The sequence below is a fragment of the Canis lupus genome, chromosome 10, assembly GCF_003254725.2.
Source record: "Canis lupus dingo isolate Sandy chromosome 10, ASM325472v2, whole genome shotgun sequence".
Taxonomy (NCBI): domain Eukaryota; kingdom Metazoa; phylum Chordata; class Mammalia; order Carnivora; family Canidae; genus Canis; species Canis lupus.
In genome coordinates this window covers 1,421,977-1,442,366 of record NC_064252.1, presented here as the reverse complement: position 1 = coordinate 1,442,366, position 20,390 = coordinate 1,421,977, and the positions used below count along the sequence as shown (strand labels likewise).

At 53.0% G+C, this 20,390-nt stretch overlaps 1 protein-coding gene across 8 annotated transcripts in view; it reads left to right on the top strand.

The window, feature by feature from the left end:
- MYO1A (myosin IA) overlaps positions 1–20,390 on the top strand; it is a 34,585-nt gene extending 14,195 nt beyond the window's left edge. For 4 of the 8 annotated variants that reach the window (XM_049115703.1, XM_049115701.1, XM_049115700.1 and 1 more), the window contains exons 19-33: positions 219–309; positions 766–915; positions 1,027–1,095; positions 1,546–1,620; positions 5,898–6,032; positions 6,741–6,847; positions 7,239–7,371; positions 7,476–7,628; positions 13,619–13,709; positions 14,306–14,424; positions 16,670–16,775; positions 16,968–16,997; positions 17,454–17,507; positions 17,910–17,984; positions 20,109–20,390. In XM_049115703.1, coding sequence (XP_048971660.1) covers positions 219–309; positions 766–915; positions 1,027–1,095; positions 1,546–1,620; positions 5,898–6,032; positions 6,741–6,847; positions 7,239–7,371; positions 7,476–7,628; positions 13,619–13,709; positions 14,306–14,424; positions 16,670–16,775; positions 16,968–16,997; positions 17,454–17,507; positions 17,910–17,983 — 1,387 coding nt within the window. In that variant the 3' untranslated portion in view covers position 17,984; positions 20,109–20,390. Of the gene's footprint in view, positions 1–218; positions 310–765; positions 916–1,026; positions 1,096–1,545; positions 1,621–5,897; positions 6,033–6,740; positions 6,848–7,238; positions 7,372–7,475; positions 7,629–7,802; positions 7,931–8,222; positions 8,615–13,618; positions 13,710–14,305; positions 14,425–16,669; positions 16,776–16,967; positions 16,998–17,453; positions 17,508–17,909; positions 17,985–19,483; positions 19,679–20,108 lie in introns of those variants that run through there. The other 4 variants (XR_007413676.1, XM_049115704.1, XM_025476904.3 and 1 more) reach the window with 4 other exon arrangements.

Genomic DNA, 20,390 nt, shown 5'->3' with positions numbered 1-20,390 from the left:
GGGAACCATCTGGGGGCTGGGGAGAGAGCAGAGAGTGCCATGGAAATCACCAAAGCTCTGTGAATAGATACCTGGGGAAATGGATGATCACTTTTCAGAAGTTCTGAAGTCTATTCAAGCCCTGAACTCTTCTCCCTGGGTATATGGAGTTGACGAAAGGTGAAAGAAGACCCTTCCCTGGGATGCCCCTGAGCAGCTTTCCCTATCTGTTCCTGTAGGGAGGGGGTCGAGAAGGTCCTGGGAGACCTGAACTTGTCCTCAGAGGTGGCCTTCGGGAAGACAAAGATCTTCATCAGAAGCCCCAGGACAGTGAGTTGGAGAGGCCCCTTGTGTTTGGCGGGGGTGGGAGGCAGAGGGTTGGAGAGCCCACGAGTGAGATGCTGGGGTAACGGGCAGCATCTGTAACTGGAGATAGATGGTGGGTGAGGAAGTCTGTTCTCGGCAGGGGCTTTGTCCCTGGGACCTGAATCCTCGGGCTACCACCCTGCCCTGAGCCCTGGCAGTTAGGTGCTTGCACGGTTCACCCTGAGTGCCTCTAGCTGAACTAGGACTCTTGAGGCTCCGGGGGATGTGCCACTCCTGTCTGAGTGTCTGAACCTAGCACAGGCCTGGGACAGAGTTTAGTAGGTGCCTGTTGAGTGAGTGAACAGCTGAATGAAGGTGCTAAGGAAGCACTGGCTGGGAAGGCCCTGGCACCCACGGCACCGGAGAGTAGCACAGTTTCCCCAGGCCAGCCTTTCTGCCCCTCTTTCCCCATTTCTGCAGCTGTTCTTCCTGGAAGAGCAGCGGCGCCTGCGCCTGCAGCAGCTGGCCACGCTCATACAGAAGGTCTACAGAGGCTGGCGCTGCCGGACTCACTACCAGCTGATGCGCAAGAGTCAGATCCTCATCTCCTCCTGGTTTCGGGGCACCATGGTATTGGTCACCCCCCAGTCTGATCCCCATCACTCCGATAAGAGGCTGGAAGCAGGAGAGAGATGGTTCGGGACATGGAGTTTCTTCTAACAGTCCTATTCTTTTCTGCAGCAAAAGCAACGATACGAGAAGATGAAGGCATCAGCAGTGTTGATCCAGGCTTTTGTGAGAGGGTGGAAGGTAATGGGGAATTGCAGAGGGGTTTCCTCCCCTACGTGGGCCCTTCCCCCATGTGGCTTCTCCTGGATTGTGCCAGCTGCTGGGGAGAAATATAGTAGCAGAAAGCAAGTCCTGCCCACACCCAGGACGTCCTGTGATGTGATGGCATGTCTGAGTCTGGGTGTGTTTCCGGGTGCACTGATGTGTGTCTGGGAGTGCGGGTGCGCATTGGGGAGAGAGTATGTATGCCTGGATGCATCTCCCACCTGGCGGCAGAGCTCTGCCTGCTGCTTTAAGCGCCCTCCTCTTGGCCAACGTGTCTGCCTGTACACTCTCCCTCCAGCACCAGCTCGGCTCTTGATCTTTCTGTGTCCTTTGTGTGGGTGAGAGACAGTAGAACCTCCGCTAGAACCTCCTCTAGGTCTAACTGTCTATCTTTATTTTGGCTCCTTTCTTGAATGTCCTTGCCAGGCCCGCAAGAATTATCGAAAATACTTCCGATCAGGGGCTGCCCTCACCTTGGCAAATTTCATCTACATGAGCATGGTAAGTGGTAGGGGTCAAAAGTGGAAGGTGGGGGGTTGAGGAGGGAGGGACAGGTTTGGAAAAGGAAGATGAGGGATTTGAGAAGATGTGACTCAAAGTTTTCCTCCAAAAAGCTTCTCCACTCTGCTTGTACTTAATTTTTTTTTTTAAGATTTTATTTATTCATTCATGAGAGAGAGATAGGCAGAGGGAGAAGCAGGGTCCACACAGGGAGCCCGACGTGGGACTCGATCCCAGGTCTCCAGGATTGGGCCCTGGGCTGAAGGCAGTGCTAAACCACTGAGCCACCCGGGCTGCCCTGTACTTAATTATTAAGTCCTAGGATACAACGTAACGGGGCAGCAACCCACAGGGAGCAGGCTCCAGTGTCCCCTCGTGCATTCTGGCATGAGCGGACACTGCAGGCAACCTTGTGGCGGGAAGGGGCCCCAGCACACCCTCACTGGTCCATAGTGAATAGTTTTGAGAAGAGATGGGCTGGGTGGTTAACAACAGTGGAAGAGTCTGAGCCTCGTGGAAGAGTGCTGTGAGGATGCACACAGGGTGAATTAACCCAGCCTTCCAAGATCCATTTTAGGGTTGGGGTGAAGGTGGAGGAATCATATCTCTTTTCCACCTCCTCTGAAACTAGAGCAAGTGAGTCCAAAAATTAAATCTCAGGAAAGATCTTAATTCTGGAAGACTTGACTCCAGGTGGCAAGACGAAGCCAGGACATCAAACTATGGGCAGTTTCCAGTGAGAGGAAAGCAGACAGAGGAGGCTGGTTTCTGGAGATGTCCACCCAATAGCGACGGTGCTCCTGAAGAGTGGTGAGGGACAGCAGACAGGTAGCTAGGAGCATTTCCAGCAAAACCTTGAGAAAGGCCAGAGAGAGGGAGGGAGAGCAAGACATCTTGGACAGAGGGCTGCGGTAAAAGAGAACTGGCTTCTGCTGATTCTGTTTTTGACAGTTGTTAGGGCTCTTACTAATTATGCTTGAGAGACACACTGGAGCTCCCCTTTGTGGTTGGAGAGGCGGGATTCCTAGGTCGAATTGTGGAATGAGGTCTCTGGTCTCCTTATCACCTCCCTAAGTGTTCACTGTGCCCCTCTCTCGCCCCAGGGAGGTTCCATCTTCCCAGCCCTCTTCCATTGCCTGTGTCTCCAGCTGGCTGTAGGGCGGCTGCCTTCCTAGAGGACATGCTGTCTTGCTGCATACCTGAGGCCTGCAATCTGATTTGACACTTATCTCCAGACTGATCCCTCCTCTACCTTTTCTTTCACCTGTACATTATCAGGCATCTGCTGAATGTCACCCCAGGAGCTGTTGGGTTTAGACTAATATCTCATTGAATCACAACCCCTGCAGAAGCATGCATACAGGGGCCACTCGGCATCGATTCCTCCAGTGTTTCTAACTAGTCTGTATTCTGCTGTTGCCTTGCCTATAACCAATGCTGATACTTATTATCTTTTGAACACTTACTATGCGCTAAGCCCTTCACATGCATTAACTCTAATGCTGTCAAAAATCCTGTGAGGTAGATTCTTGTCTTTCCCACATTTTGTAGGTAAAAAACTGAGGCCTAGAGAGGCTGAGTAACTCACTAGGGGTCCCACTTGTGGCAAGTGCAAGAGAGCTGGGATACAAACTCTTTGACTCCAGAGTTTTAACGCCTGCCTGAGATTGTCTCCCCACACTGTCCCCCCACCACCACCCATAGAGGCCTACTCGGGGCAGAAGGGCTATAAAGGGAAAGGCAGGACTTTCTAGATCTAGAAAAAACAAACACTTAAAAAAAGAAAACCCTCAGAGGTTCCACATCAATTAGAACATGGGGGATTGCATGAAATGCTTAGGAATATTTATTGAATTAAATCAAACTAGACCAGACCAAGGACTGGGGATTTAAACGAAGGTCTAAGGTGATTAGACCAAGCCTGCTAGATCTTTGTAGTGGAAGAATCAAAGAGCTTGGATAGTTCTTAGAGGGGTACAGCAATATACTGAGTGTATTGCCTTTTTCTCTTATAATTTTTCTAAACTAATGTCTTAGTAGAACATTTTTTATAAAAATACCCAAAACGTGGAAGTGCTCAAAAATCAAGTCATTTTTTAAATAATTTATTTTTTTTTAGAGAAAGAGAGCATGAGTGAGTAAGGCAGAGAGAGGTGGGGGAGGGGCAGAGGGAGCGAGAGAATCCTGAAGCAGACTCTGAGCAGAGCGTGGAGCCTGACGTGGGGCTCGAGCTCACAACCCTGAGATCATGACCTTAGCTAAAATCAAGAGTTGGCCACTTAACCTACTGAGCCTGGGCGCCCCAAGAGCAAGCCATTTTCTTTATCTTCAAGTCTACCTCACAAATAGAGTGCTGGGTGCTCCCTGGGCTATAAAGACTTAGGGGTCCTTGTTCAAATTGGGGGAGACTAAACAGATGCCATGGGTGAAACTTGATTGGATCCTAGAACAGGAAAAATAAACACAAAACTTTTTTTAAAAGGACATTTTTAGAAGTTTATAAAGGACATTAGGAAAAATTTGCACATGCATCGCTGTTGGATGAGTGTATCTAATTAACGTTAGTCTTCTTACATTGGAGGTGGAATTATGATTTGTATAGGATAATGTCCTAGTTCTTGGAAGATACATGCTTAAGTTTTAGGGAAAAAAATGTCATGATTTCTATAACCTACTTTAGGATGATATGGTGGCAAAGATTTATCTATATGTGCATATGTGTGTATTTATATATTTATACTCATTGGTTATATATGTGTGCATGTGTTAGAGAGCCTGCAAGTAGGGCAAGGTGTTAATATCAGTTGGTGAATTTAGGGAGGAGTATATGGTATACAATTGTTTGCTGTAATGTTTTTTTAAACTTTTATGTAAGTTTAAAAACTTTCAGAGGCACCTGGGTGGCTCCATTTGGTAAAGCCATCTGCATTCAGCTCAGGTTGTAATCCCAGGGCCTTGGGATGGAGACCCTGGTGTCAGGCTCCCTGCTCAGCGGGGAGTCTGCTTCTCCTTCTCCCTCTGCCCCTCCCCCTTGCTCATGCTCTCTCTCTCTCTCTCTCTCTCAAATAAATAAAATCTTTTTTAAAAAGCTTTCAAAATAAGACAATAAGTTGTATAAATTTTTTAAAAATTAAGTCAGATTATATCACTCTTTCCCTTAAAATCCTTTATGGTGTTCTGTTTCACTCCGAATAAAAGCCAGTGTTCTTATCTCAGCCTACAAGGCCCTTCATGACCTGTACTTGACCAGCCAACTCTCTGATCTCCTCTTGCTCGATTTAATCCAGTCACTCTTTTTGTTTCTGGAATATGCTGTCACTCATTTTCTGTCTCAGGGCCAGCTTTTTTTTGCAGCATAGCATATAAATTTATCTGACATTCCATGATATGTTCACTTGCTGTGGGTTGTCTCCTTTCCCACCCCCAGTAGAGTGTAAGTAAGCTCAATGGGAATAGAGACCCTGCTCTGTTCATTGCTGTGTCTCCATACCTAGAACAGTGTCAAGCATAGAGCAGACACTCAATAAATGTGGAATGGTGAGGGAAAAAAAACTCAGCTGGGGATCCAGACCCCCAAGGACTCGCTGTCTAGAAGAGGAAAAAGTTTTCCATGCAAATAACAGTAGTCCAAACACAGAAGTATAGACCAAGTGCCATGGGGCTTCAGAGAAAGGAGAGGCAGCCTTGGTTTGGGGAATCCAGGAGGACTTTGAACTACATCTCAAAGGACAGGTAGGATCTGAGTGGGCAGAGCTGAGCTGAGCGTAGAATGGGCTAAGGCACAGAGTGATGATGCATGGGCTGGTCGGAGGCCACGATGAGGAGTCCTGTCTCAGAGGTGTGCCGAGATGGTGCAGGGGATCCTGCAGCACGAGGCTGGGCTCTAAGTAGAAGACTTCTAATGCCAGATTGAGGTGTTGGGCTTGACTGATGAGTGAGGAGGGGAGATGGCCACTGCAGACAGTGGCGGCCAGCTGTAGGCATGTGCGAAGTGAGACAGCCATAGGGGCAAAATATGGAGGCCAGTTTTCATCTTGGTTCCTCTCACCTCATGACCCTGGGCAGCAGGTCTCTACTTGGAACTAATCCTTCCCTCCCTTCGGTCTCCCATGCATGCTCTTACTAGCCAGCCTCCATGCTTCTCCCTCTGGGTGGCCTCCCTCTTTTTTAGTAGCAGGATCTGGATGAGAATTTGTCTGTTGGGAGGTCTTTCTTCTCATCAGTCCACTCCCAATCTCCCCCCGCCCCCGCCCCCACCGTCTGCATTCCCAATCTAGACACAGAAGTTCCTGCTGGGGCTAAAGAACAATTTGCCATCTACCAACATCCTGGACAGAACGTGGCCAGCTGCCCCATACAGGTACTTCCACACGGCTAACCAGGAGCTGCAGAAGCTCTTCTACCACTGGAAGGTGAGTGGGGCCGGGGAGCCTCTCCTCTCATTTGTCTTTTTCCCCTCCTCCCTCTGATTTTCCTCTTCTGCCTCCCTCTTCCACTTTTTTTTTTTCTTTAAAGCATACATGACAAACCTGGCCATTTTAACCATTTTTAAGTAGACAGTTCCGTGGCATTAAGCACATTCATATTGTTGTGCCACCATCACTACTACCCATCTCCATACTATTTTTCATCCTCCCAAACTGAAACTCTGAACACATTAGACAGTAACCCCCAGTACTGTACCAGTACCCGGTACCAGTAACCCCCCACTCCTCCAGCCCCTGGCATGTAGACTCTACTTTCTCTGAGTCCGACTGTTCTAGGCACCTCATATAAGTAGAATCATACATTTGTCCTTTTATGTCTGGTTTATTGCACTCAGCACAGTGTTCTGCCATCGGGAAATACTTATCGAGCACCTTCTAGACTAGGCCTTGCGCTGTGTGCTGGGCATACAGCCTTCCCTCCTAGGGCTGGCATTTGATCATCTCCATCCGTCTCCCCCAGAGTCCCTCAGCCCCCAGTCCTCCCCCAGCCCTGCCCTCTCTGAAGTGCTAGAGCCTCTTCCATTCCCTGTCTCTCCTCTTCTCCAGTCCCTGCCCTCCCTCCACCTCTGAGTACCCCCCCAACCCCCCAGCCCCTTGCCTCCCTGAGCTTAGCCCCGACCCTCCCCCTCACAGTGCAAGAGATTCCGGGATCGGCTGTCCCTGAAGCAGGTAGAGATCCTGAAGGAGAAGCTCTGTGCCAGCGAACTGTTCAAGGACAAGAAGGCTTCCTACCCCCAGAGGTGAGAGCCCCTCAGGCCCTGTGCATGTCCATTGAGAGCACAGAGAGGATCCTCCAGGTGGGATAGGGTGGTGGTTCCCAAACTTGAATGTGCATCAGCACCACCTGGCAGGCTTGATAACACCCAGACTGCTCCACCCCCTTCTCAAAGTTTCTGAATCAAAAGGTCTGGGGCTGTGGGCCCAAGAATTTGCCTTTCTAGTAAGTCCCCAGGGGGCGCAGCTGTTGGTCCTGGACCATGCTCTGAGAACCACTGAGATAGAGGATAGGGTGGAGGATGGGAAAAGAAGCACAAGAGGACTAGGATGGGGCCTCACTGTGAGGAGGTGCTGGGCCTTGGGGGTCAGGGGCAAGGACTGAGGCTCCACTGCATACCTCCTGTGTGTCCTCAGTGTCCCGATCCCATTCCACGGTGACTACATTGGGCTGCAAGGGAACCCCAAGCTGCAGAAACTGAAGGGTGGGGCGGAAGGGCCCATTCTGATGGCGGAGACTGTGAAGAAGGTCAATCGTGGCAACGGCAAGGTGAAGGCTGGCGTCCTGAGCCTGCTCCAGAGCCTTGGGGCTGCTAGCTGGAGGGGTGGGGGTTAGCCCTCACCCTTCCTCACACTTCCCTCTTCTGTCCCTAGACTTCCTCTCGAACTCTTCTCTTGACCAAGGGGCATGTGATTCTCATAGACACCAAGAGTTCCCAGGCCAGAACTGTCATTGCGCTGGACAATGTGGCTGGGGTGTCAGTCACCAGCTTCAAGGATGGGCTTTTCAGCTTACATCTGAGTGAGGTATCAGAGCTCCAGGGGTGCAGGCCCTCACACTGGAGGTGGTAGGCATCCCAGGGTCGGGGTGGGCTGGAGGTGATGGGGCCCAGACCCCTCACTCTGGGCCTTCAATACCTCTTAGCCTGCTCCTATGGAAGAAAAATGAATCCCTTCCTCATTCTTTTCCCCCTTCCTAAGATATCATCAGTGGGTTCCAAGGGGGATTTCCTGCTGGTCAGCGAACATCTGATTGAACTACTAACCAAAATGTACCAGGCTGTGCTGGATGCCACACAGAAGCAGCTTCCAGTCACCGTGACTGAGAAGTAAGGCCATGAGCTGGTGCTGAGGGCCAGCTTGGGGACAGATGACCAAGCTGTTGGTCATTGTGACCAGGAGAATTTGTGTAGTCAGAAACTGAAGCACACTCCGTCAGGGCAAGGCTCGGAGGTGCTTCTTAGTCTCCCCACCCAAGTTCTCTGGGGCCCTGAGTCTTCTGACTCGAGGGGAGGAGATGTACTACCTTCAGGAAGGGGAGGGAAAGCCATAGTGCAAATATGGGAGTAGGGGTGAGGGGATGGGGGGGATGGGCTTTACCCCTCTCTATTCCCCGTCCAGATTCTCACTGAAGTTCAAGGAGAACAGAGTGGATGTCAAGGTCATCCAGGGCCCTGAGGGTGGTAAAAATGGCAAGCTAAGCTGCAAGAAGAAAGGGAGCCGTTGCCTGGAAGTGACTGTATAGCGTGGAGGTGGAGGCTTAACACAGAGACTGCAGCTTTGTCTCCTGGATCAGGGCCAATCCCACCCACCCACTCACCCACCGACCCACCCACGTTTGTGGGGGGATCTCATGTCCAACCCCTCTGACCCTTGTATGGGGCTCAGAGACTGAAGAACCCTTGAAGAGGACCTTTCCTCTCCCAAGCTCTTCCAGTCCCCTCTCCCTTAGAACTTAGCTTCCTCCCACCCTCAACCTCCTTGCTCACTAATAAAACAAGTGACTTCCCAAACATTTGATTAATGTGGGTGGGTCCCTGTTCCCCCACCTTTGCAGGGCTTGTATTTTGTCTGCCTTCACCCCCTTCCCCTCCTTGGGCTCCTTGGAGCTAGCAAATACAGATAATAAGAATGGAAAAGAAGGGAAATTGTCTCCGGGCTCCTTGACCGGCTGCGCTCTGGCAGGGTTTGGAGAGACTCGGGTGGGGGTGGCGCAGCTAGCTATGGGGCTCAGGTCCCAGGTGGCCAATGGGCTGATTCATTAAGTGTGTCCCTGGAGGGAAGAAGTGAGGATCCCTGTCTTGTCGGAAACTAGGATCCTTTGGAGATTTAGCCTGAAAAGAGGCCCAAGGCTGGAGGGCTTATGTGAGCTGAGGTGAGCTGGGGAATGCAGGGTCCCCTGCACCCAAGAGCTCCCTGCCCCCTCCATCCTCAAGCTCATCCCTGGGCTCTGCCCCCAGCATCCTCTTCCTTCCCACACACCAGCGATGCCAGGCTTCTGCCCACAGTTTTGCTAATCTCTGCCCCCGCAGCTGGGGCTGCAGCTGGTGGCACTTGCCACTTGCGGCTGGGGGGGGGTCTCCTGGACCCAGCCGCTCCCACCCTTATGACGAGTCTCCTCCCTCTTGTCTTCATTTATTTATTTTCTCTGTATCATCATCGCCATTATTTTCTCCTTGATTTTCAGCTGTCTCACACCATCTCTTTGTCCCGTCTCCGTGGGCTCTAATAGTGACACGTAATGTCGTGTATAATGCTTTGAACATCTCCCCTCCCCCTTAATCTCCATTTCCTATAGACACTCCTCGGCTCAGGCTCTCCCACCCCTGTCGTCGCTACCTTTAGGGAACAAGCAGCTCCTGCGTTTGCAGTAAAATGTAGACTCCTGCTCCGTGAGGCCTTTGTTCCTGCCTCTGGATGTCTCTCCTTCCTGGCGCCATCCCTCCCTCCCTCCCCGTCTCCCCCACCGAGCTCTCGGAGCCCTGAGGTCCAGCTTTCCCTCTGCCTGCAGCCTGGGCGGCGGGAGCCCAAGGAGCATCTCCTGAGGCCTGCACCTCAGCCTCGCCCCGCCGAGCCCCCCTGCCAGCACCCCCCCCCCCCCCCGGAACTGGGAGCACTGGGAGCACCGGGAGCACTAGGAGCAGCCCGAGCCGGCTCAGCCCGGCCTACGGGGGGCTGCGTCCTGAGTCAGCCTCCCCGCAGCCCCCCCTTGACTTCCCAGAACCGGGCTGGAGGGCCAGTGTGGCAGGGGTGCCCACCAGAGCCTGCCCGCCCCCGCTTTGCCTCGCCTCCTGCTCCCAGGGACCAAATTGTCGTCACTTACCCAGTGAAGTGTCTGGTCATTTGCAGAAGCAATTTCAGGAGGCTGTGCAGCTGCTGCTCCCCATCCCGCTGCCCTTCCTGGGCTCTCGGGCTGGGGAAGGCGGTGGGGGTGGGGGGTGGGAAGGCCAGCGGAGTCTCCCCTGCCCTCCCTCCACCCGGTGGTGCTCCTCTGAGGAAGGCTGGGGGCTCCTGAGTTTCCTGTCTCTGCCCCTCTTCTCTTCTGGGGCCTACTTGAGGGGGGAGCCTCCAGGGGCTCAGGTGCCCCACCTGTGCTGCAGAGCTTGGGTCACTGCAGCGTTTCCCCAGAGGTGCAGTTCTGCGACCCCAAGGCCTGGCTAGCCCCCCCCCCCGGGGAGCCATTCCACCTCAGCTCAGGCCAGCTCTCCTCGGTCTCCCTGGCTCAGCCCATTTCCTCTGCAGGAAAGCAGAGGCTCCTCCAGTTCCTTGCTGAGGGCTGTGGACAGCCTCTGGCCCCATCCCGAAGCTGCCCTCCTCCCACTCTCCTGGTCCTGCGCGCCCGCCTCTCCCTCCCCACCCCACGGCTCCCCCCAGGCTGCCCCCAGGATGCCGAGGCCTCCGTCCCCATTGCACCCTGGTTGTGTATGTGCTGGACGTCTGCGGGTCATCCTGCCTGCACAACATGCTCACCTCGCCTGCTTTGACCCCAGGAAGGGCCACAAACCCCATCACAGCGCAACTCAAGGAACACACGTTTTCCTGGCCTCATCTCCAGCCCACCCCAGCAACGAAGAGGGGGAGCTCCAGAGGGAGGACCTGCTAGGGACCCGGCTCCTCTAGGTCACTGACAGCTGTCTGAGATGTGGCTCAAAGGAAAAGTGTCAAGGGAAAAACCACCTAGGTGCTCTGGAGCTGCAACATGCACTTTCCACGCCTTTGGTATACGGTTTGTGGGCAGGATGAAGCCCTGCCTAGGCCTTCAAAGCCTCCCTTCCTCATCACCTTTCTGGCTTAGTTTAGCATTAGCTCTTTCAAGTCTTTGCTAATCCCAGAGATCAAGGGGTGACCAGTTCTCCCTGCCATCCCCTTGCTCCCCCCATCCTTGGCTCCTGCCATCCTCTGTGAGATGCTGCATCATCAAAGGACATTATTCATGGCGGACCTTTGCTGAAGCCCTGCTTGTCTGGTTCAGGGCATGGCGGCAGGGATGGGGGGTTGGGGGTGGAGAGAGGCTGCCTCAGACCTCAGAGATGGGACCCTGGAGGCTTTCGTCCTCAGCCCTCTGTCGAACACTCCCCTCCCTGCTTCCTCCCCTTCCATCCAGCCGGACCAGCTTGGACTTCCCAAGATTGATAGGGGGAGGAGAGGAGGTAGGAGATGGCTGCATCCAATTAGGACTGCACCTGAGCTTCTCAAAGGCATGACCCTATCATGCCATTTACATGTAAATAGGCTCTAGCTTCTACCCCTCATCCCACCAAAGGCTCCCAACCTGGGGTCCTGGCCCATGCTTGGCCCATACAGCGCTGTAATTAGCTGGAAAATGGGAAGCTTTATTTTTTTAAGATATTATTTATTTATTCATGAGAGACAGAGAGGGAGAGAGAGAGGGAGGCAGAGACACAGGCAGAGGGAGAAGCAGGCTCCATGCAGGGAACCTGATGTGGGACTCGATCCCGGGACTCCAGGATCAGCCCCCGGCTGAAGGCGGCGCTAAACCGCTGAGCCACTCGGGCTTCCCAATGAGACCCCATTAGCCTCTCACATAATAAAGGGGCCTTGAGACTCAGCTGCTGCCCTCACTGCGGCTTGACCATGGGGCCATGTACAGAGTGACTTCTTTCCGTATGGCTCAAGTCCCAGGGTGGGGGTGTTGGGAGTGTAGAGGGCATTTCAGGACCCTAACAGCCCTTGAGAGGCTCTAAGGAGGATCCACCCTGTGGGCTGCAGAGCAAGAAGGCAGGCTCGGGCTTCCTGTTTTGTTAAATCAATTTTACTGAGCACCTAAAATATGCCAAACACTATAGAGCTAGGGATATCCAGTAGTAACCAGAACAGACAAAAGTCCTTGCCAGTGTAATGCTGACATTCTGGGAGGTGGGGAGGGGGGTGTGCGGGTAGACAGGCTATAAGTGAAACATTTAGAATATTGGATGTAATAAATGAAGAGAAGAAACAGAAGAGGGATATGGAGTGTGAAAGGGTGGTCATATTAAGTAGGGTAACTGGGGAAGGCAGTGGTGAGCGGGAGTCTCTGTAGCAAATACGCAACGGCCGGTTCTCTTCCCAGCCCAAGCGGTAGAAGAGCACAAGGTCCAGGTCTCCAGGTCTCGCAGAGAAGGGTCCACCACTCCCTCTGGGAGAGTTAACTGTTCTCCTACTGGTCAAAGTTCCTACCAGTGCAGTAAAATGAAGGGGAGGTTTGGAATGAAAACAACAACACCCCCCAAATTTGTGGCTCTTCTCCAGTAGCTATATATTGTGGAGCACAGGACTGAACTTTTTAAAGATTTTTTTTTTATTTTTAAGGAATCTCTCTCCCCAACGTGAGGCTTGAACTCATAACCCTGAGATCAAGAGTCTCACCTTCTCTGGAGGGAGTCAATTTCCTCACCTGAAAAATAGGAAATGCCCAATGGCTCTGAAAGTGCTTTCACTTTGCCCCCACCCCCAGCCCGTTCCCTTGAGCATGTCTTCTCTCTCCGGTTCTCCTTCTGTCCCAACTCTGGCTCTGACTGTCCCCTGGGGCTCTACCTTGGGTACAAAGGGAGCCCCATGAGCCCCCTCAACAGAGTGGGCCATGAAAGAGAGACTTGAAATGTCAGGGAGAAGATGCCTGAGCTGCGGGGAGGTAGATTAGAGAGGAGAAAACACGGAACCGTATGATAAAAAGAGGCAATGCGAGATCAGTGCTGGGCTGGCCAGGGCGGGGAGGATGGGGAGACAGCTCGCCGCCGTGTTCTGTTCCTCCTTTCCTAGCAGGAGGGGTAGAAGGTAGAATTCTAGAAGGATGTGACTAAATCAGGTTGATTCAGGGGTCGAGAAGCAGTGGCATGGGAAGGAGGTGTTAGCTCTGGAGAAGTGGTGGAGGGAGACAGACACTGGAAGCTTCTGCATTGGTAGCAGGGGAGAAGTACCGACCTTCACTTGGTCTGAGGGCCTAGATGAGGGGTCAGCTGCAGCTGGAAGGAGGACAGAGGGAGAAATGGGGGCGGGAAGGGAAGCCAAACTCACCTCCCACTGCTCAGGGGCCTGGGTCTGGTTGTCCTGGGGGTGGTCCTGGCCAGAGAAGTACCTGTCTGAAATTCTGCGGGCCTGGCAGTAGAGTCTGAAGGGTTAAAGGGCGAGGAGCTGATGGGTGAATAATGAGGAAACAGAGTCGTCTCCTACTGAGCGTGGAAATTTTGGTACAAAGCATAGACGACATCATTCCTTAGTATGCCCAGCTCAGGGGCTGTTGGAAAGTGGGCTGCTGGCTAACTCCAGGACGCTGCAGGCTTTGTGGGGTGTGGGGTGTGTGTGTGTGTGTGTGTGTGTGTGTGTGTGTGTGTGTGTGTGTCTGCAGCCTATATCCTCCTTTTTCTCCACCAGCCTCCCCCCTCCCCTCCAGCCACCCTGGGATTGGTGATTCACAGCCCCTCCCCCGGCTCCCCCAGACCCTCCCAGAGCCTTTATCTGGGAGCCGGGAGCTCCTGCCACATCCTCAGATCCCCTCCACTTGGGCTCTCTCCACCCAGGTGGTGTGCTGTGCGTGGGCAGTGGCCAGTGTTCCCGGTCGGCCCCCCATCCTGTTAGACCAGCTGCCCTCGGCTCAGGACTGCTCCACAGGTAGGCACGAGTGGGAGAATGTTGGATGGGCTGGGGCTGGCACCAGAGGCCAGAGGCCAGAGCTGGGAGACGATAAAGGACCCGAGGGAACAGAGGTGGGGCCTCTGATCTGGGAGCAGGGCCCTGGGACGGGAGCAGGGCCCTGGTACGAGAAGAAAGCGCCCACAGGGGCAGAGAACCAGGACTGTCTGGAGCCTGTGGCTTCAGACTGCTCCCATCCTAGAAACTTTTGCCTAAGTCCTGGGTTACCTGGTGCTGGAAAGCAGAGTCCCGAGTCCCTCCTCAGGCTAACTAAGAAGACAGACCAGACCGTGCGTGTCCTGCGAATCTCTCTTGCTTGGAGATGAGAGTCTGGCACTATTGCCACATTGCCCATTGCCAGGTGCTCAGCGTCGGGAGATGCGTGATGGGGGAGCAGGGCAATTGAGCCCAGGGGCTGGCCCGCCTGCTCAGAGATGCTCCCCCAGACCAGGGCTTGGCCAGAGAGACGGGGCGCTGGGGAAACAGGCTCGGGACAGGTGCCAACTGTCTCCTGCATTTGCACCTGTGTTGTAACCTCCTCCCCTCATTCCTGTCACGACCCTCTGCCCTCCTAGGCACCATGCGGAGTGCCCTGCTGTTTGCAGCCATCCTGGCCATCAGCCTGGCTTCCAGTTTTGGGGCTGTCTGTGAGGACTCACAGGAGCAAGTGGTGCCTGGTGGGGGCCACAGCAAGGTAAGGCGCCCCTCTGCAGTGCCCACCTGGCAGAGAGCTGCACTCTGCCTGGCCTGTGGCTGTTGAGGGGAGGCTGGGAGGCAGCTTGGGGCCACCTGAGTTATGTATCCATCTGAGGGTGTCTCTAGGCACGTCTGTAAGAACCTCTGTCCCTCTTTTTAAGATTTTGAAATGACAGCAATTAGATTGGTACACATGCTTTTAAGATGATTATAGGTGGAACTTATTACAAATTCAGTGTGTGAAGTCCAACTGCCTCTCCAGCTAGGATCAGTTTAGCATCTCATTACAGGAGGTGGGCAGGATATTTGAACAATTTGGGAAAAGTGGCTGCCTAGGAAGCTGTATGCAGGGCAAAGAGAGGAGTCAGTCTTCAACCCTACGCATCCCAGGGCATGATAGGCATGCATACATATAGGCGGTGGCTGTTGCACCAGATCCAAAAGACTAGAACCACTTCAAAAATACAAAAAAATAGTGGCACCCAGCTGGCTCAGTCGGGAAAGCATGCGATTCTTGATCTCGGGCTTGAGTTCCAGCCCCACATTGGATGTAGAGATTACTTAAAAATAAAATCTTAGGGATCCCTGGGTGGCGCAGCAGTTTAGTGCCTGCCTTTGGCTCAGGGCGCGATCCTGGAGACCCGGGATCGGATCCCACGTCGGGCTCCCGGTGCATGGAGCCTGCTTCTCCCTCTGCCTGTGTCTCTGCCTCTCTCTCTCTCTCTCTCTCTCTCTCTCTGTGTGACTATCGTAAATAAATAAAAAAATAAAAAATAAAAAAAGTAAAATCTTAAAAAAAAATACACAAGGAATGCCAAGTATGCATTGGACATTATGTTTGGAGCCCAAAGTTTCATCTGGAGAGAGTCGGAATATCTGGATATATTTTTCTTTCTTTCTTTCTTTCTTTCTTTCTTTCTTTCTTTCTTTCTTTCTTTCTTTCTTGATTTTATTTATTTATTTATTTATTTATTTATTTATTTATTTATTTATTCATGAGAAACACGGAGAGAGAGGCAGAGGGAGAGGCAGGCTTCCTGCGAGGAGGAGCCCGATGTGGGACTCGATCCCAGAACCCCGGGATCATGACCTGAGCCAAAGGCAGACGCTCAACCGCTGAGCCACCTGGGCACCCCTGGATATATTTTTCTAAGACAAGCTTACTTCAAGACCTGGTTCCCCTTGGTCAATGAAAGGGAGAGGTTGTCATCCTACCCCTTCTCCCCAGTGGTGCATGAGGACGGGGGAAGTGGGGGTGAGGAGAGGGTAGGAGGTATGTGTGCTGGGCAACGGGGTTGGTGTGTGCACGGGTGCATCCTGTGTAGATGTGCTCTGTGCTCGGCAGCCCAAGGACAGCTGGGCTCTGGAGAGGGAGGCACTGCTGAGACTAAGGTGAGGATCTCCGAACGTGATCATTGGCATCGTCTCTCTGCAGCTGCAGTTAACTGGCTGTGGGATGTGTGCCCACCAACCATCCTGCGGTGCCCAAACTGCTAAAAAAAAATCACCAACACAATGAAGAGCCCCTGCCTGGCAGCAGGTCCAGAATGGGGTTTATTTGTGGGGGAGAAGATAAATAAATAAATTTATCTATTTGTCCTTTCCTTTCTTGAAAGTGGCGGACTTTGTGGCTCCCTCACATAGCAGGGCAACCATATCCCCGGGCAACTGGCTCCTGATGTGCCAAGGAGAGCAGAGCCAATGGCCCTTCTCACTGGGAGGTGGCAGCAGTTGGGAGAGAGCCCCAAGACGCAGTCCCCTTTGAGCTTGGGAGATAGGGTGACCAACCATCCCAATTTTCCCAGGACCACCTGTTTAAGTACTGAAAAGCCCATATCCCAGGAAAGCTCTGAGTCCTAGGCAAACTGGGACAGTTGGTGTGCCTACAGGGATGCCTGATGTGCTCCTTCTACCCCTACTTCTCCAATCTTGCTGTGCAGGTGAATAACCGCAAGGGCCGGGTTGAAATGCAGATCTTCTCGGTAGGTCTCAGGTAGGACGGAGATGCAGATTAGGAATTTCTAAGAAGCCTATGGCAGTGGTGCTATTGATGCTATTGGTCCCCGGACCACACTTTGAGAGCCCACTTCTCTTCCATTGTAAACCAGAAGAAATCCCAAAAGATACAGGATGTCAGGTTCAATTGTGATGGGCTCAAGAAGAGGCCATGGTTTGTGGGGAGGGGTGAATGGATCAGGTGTGAGCCTCCTGCCTCAGCCCTCTTTGTTTCTGTCCCTTAAAAGGACTCGGACCTCTACCAGTTGCCCCCGTCATTGCTCCGGAAGCTTTATGACAGCGGCTCAGTCTCTCTGGAAGGATTGCTCAAAATGCTGAGCAAGGCTAGCGTGGGTAGGAAGCAGCCCTGGGGAGAAGGGGGTGGGGGGCAGGATTCTGATGATTAAATAGGCTTGAGAAGAGCCTTCAGGTGGGATGGAGACGGGCGATGGCTTGGTGAATAATTGGGGGTTGTGCTCTGAACACCCTCTGACCATTCCTTTCCAGGTTCCATTCCCCAATGACACACTCTTCTTGCTTTCACAGATCCTAAGGAATCGCCACTTCCCCAGAAACGTGAGTAGCCTCTTCTCCCTCCCTGTCTCTGCTGACCGTTTGCTAGAGCTCCATGGGCATGGGGCCCAGTGGCCATTCTGGCTGGCCCCGTCTCAGCTGGCACAAACAATATGCCAGCTGCAACGGCTCATGGGCACCAAGGCATGGGCTCATGGGCTCCACTGGATACCAGGAGGAAACAGGTGTGATGAGCGTGGTGGACTTTTTCTCCATCAGCTGGTCTTTGAGAAGCAAGAGAACCTCTTGGTGGCTGTGAAGACTCTAAGCCAGACACCTGGGGGGCAGAGAATTCTTGCACTGTGGAGAGGGTGAGGTGGGCAGAGAGGGTGGCTAATAGCCTGCTGACTGGGGAGTCCAGTTGTGGCATGATAAAGACCCAAGAAACCCAATCTTGGAAGTCTTGACACTCCCCTACCCCCATTATCACTGTTGGCAATGTTGGCCCTTCTTCTACAGGTGACATGCATGACTTCTTCGTGGGACTTATGGGCAAGAGGAACATCCAGCCAGGTAGGAGCGTGTGGGGGCACAGTAGGAGGGGTTAGGGTACTAGCAAAGATTCGGCAGAAGTCAAGTGCCTCATAGTTGTCACCAGAGGGAAAGACAGGACTTTTCTTAGCTATAGTGAGGGCTCCTCGGCCCTTCTACCCAATCAGGTTGGAGCCACAGTCCAGATGTCCCTAGGAACACAACGGGGAGACCTTCATAAGATAGTCCTGCTGCAGCTGGGAAGGAGTTGGAGGGGTGGGGGCTGTTATTGCCCCCATCTCCCAAACACAGCATGCCTCTGCTTTCCGACTCTGTCTCCTGATGCTGCCCTTCATGGCTAGCCCCTTTGATAATATCAAAGGGTCAGGGTGAAGGTCACATTCAGAAAAACCCCTCCTAACTACACTGTTTATTTTACCTCAGACACTCCTGTTGATGTAAACCAAGAGAAGGTCCCCAGCTTTGGCACCCTCCAGTATCCCCCCAGTGCGGAATAAGGTAAGGATTATTGGTTAGGAGAGGGGACTGTGCATGTGTAAGGGGGGAGGAGCCGGAGAGACATTTCGTCTGATGCTACAGGCATTTATAGTCATAAATTTGCCCTAAAATACATGGCCAGCGGCCAGCACACTGTTGGTCCAACACGCCAGCCCCCAGAGCTGCGAACCTGTCTGCAAGAACACATGAACTCACATGCATGCACACACGCCCCTGTTTCCCTTGAGTCATGGACCCTGGCTGACTCCCGAGTAGGCAGGGGTGGTGGGCCACGGGAGCGAGGGGTTGACCCTGTGGCTTCTCGGATGGTCAGCTCCTGTTGTTCGGGCTCCGTTCTCGAATCGTCTTGTACAAGCTGGAGGGAGCAGCACCCGGTAGTAACAGGCACCACATCCAACTCACAGGGGTTGAGTATTCGGCCTCCTAGGTAGGCAGAAACTGTTCGGATCATTCAGAATCTCGGGTGACTGGGTCTAGTGTGTAATTCGTCACAAGGGTGATTTAGAAAGAAATGCAAGGAACTCTGAAATTTAATGGGGAGTAATCAGAAACCGTATCTCAGTACCTCCGCGTAGCCTAACGCCTTAGAGCATAGCCTGGGTTTAAATCCGGGATCTGCAGCTCCCTGGCTGTGTCCCCTCGGCCAAGTTACATAACCCTCCTGTGCCACAGGTTCCTCATCTGAGAAATGAGGGTCATATTAGGTTGCAGGCTTGTGGTTTTGAGGACGGAGCGTAGGTAAAGTGTTCAGGATGGGGCCTGGCACACGGAGCACGGCGCTGTGTGTTGGCAGCATTGGAATCAGTCCGGAGCTGGGGGAGCCCCAGTGTCGCCCCTGGCGGACTCTGGTCTGTCTGCGTGGAGCTGTCTGGGCTGGACCCTGGGCTCGAGTGGGCTGACGGATGTCTCGCTTGGTCCTCTGTCGGCGAGTCCCCGGGAAGCGTCTAGTCACAGCACGGAAGGGCTGTCGCGGCCCCAGCTCCCCCCAGGCCTCGCAGCCCAGCCCACGGCTTCTTTGCAGTAGATCCGAAGGAGCAGGTGTGGGGGGAGAAAGCGCGGGAGTGGGAGCCGGGTGGCCACGGGGAGACTCCCGCTGCACCCCCCCCCCTCGGGGCCTGGGCATGCATGTTGCGGTCTCAGGGGAGACCCAAGGAGCAGGAGCTCTCCACGGCAGCTTGGGCTGCGGGCGCACAGCCCCTGGGCCCGGAGACCGGGTCTGGCCCCGCTCGGTCGGGCGAGAGGGCCACGCAGCCGTAATAACCGTAACTCGCTGATTACACGGTACTCACCGTATCATTTTGCTCTCATTAGATGCTTATTTCAGTGCTGCGACCGCCAGATAATTACACGGGCAGCTATATCTGGATGACACACTCTCCCCGGCGCTCTGCATTGACCATAAAGATAATTACAGTGCAATTTTGCCGTAGTATTTTATAAAAATGGTGAAAACAAGTGCATTGTAGAAACTTTCTTTTAATGCTCGCTGGTGAATCCAGGCTCTTTCAGAGGGGCCGCTGGCATAATCGCAGCCTGCATAATCTCACCACCGATGGAGCGTTCTCAACCCGTGAGGCGCCAGGAGGAACAGCACGTCAAGTCCCTGGGGCCTGGCATTTAAGATTAGATGAGACGGAGCAACACAGATCATTGTGTCATCTTATTTCATTCATGTGAAACTGCTAACACAGGAGGTGATCCCTGGGCCTGTGCTTTCCCTGGGAGGTTTCTGAAAAGAGGAGGCCATGGGTGAGCCTGGGGGGAGCATTAGCACCAGAGCACACTGGATAGGGCTGTGTGTATGCCTGGCTCACAGGGATGCGAGTATGATAGGAACCTAGTGTAGGGACCCACAGACCATGCACAGGGGTGTTTCTAAGTAGCACGGTAAACACAGAACAGGGAAAGGGCAAGCTCCTGTGGCTAGAAGGGTTCAGTCCTCTAGTTCAAAGACTACAGGGAAAGCTGAGGGCTAAGACTTCTGTTCTCTTCTGTTCTCTTTTCCTCCCTTTACATATCTCCCCTGCCACTCACATACCCCTACTTCCCCAGCTGGTGGTCGGTGGGAATTTTACAAGACAGAACATGTGATTTCATTTTTTTTTTTTTTTTTTTTGTCCTCAGCTCTCTACTTCTGGACCTCTGGACTGCATCATGAAGACACCTGTTACGCTCTCCCAACTGCCACTGCACACGCTCCTCCTTCCCTTTTTCCCCATTCTTGTAACACGGCTGTGCTTTGATGCCTTCTCCATCCCTCTATCCTGCTGTGATGTAGAAACCGCAGAGTGAGCATCCTTGGCCCCAGCGGGCATTGACTATACATTTCCCCGGGGTTTCTGGAGTGTCGTTTGTTAAAAATATGATGTCTCTCTCTACTCAACAATAAAGAATTTTCACATGTGA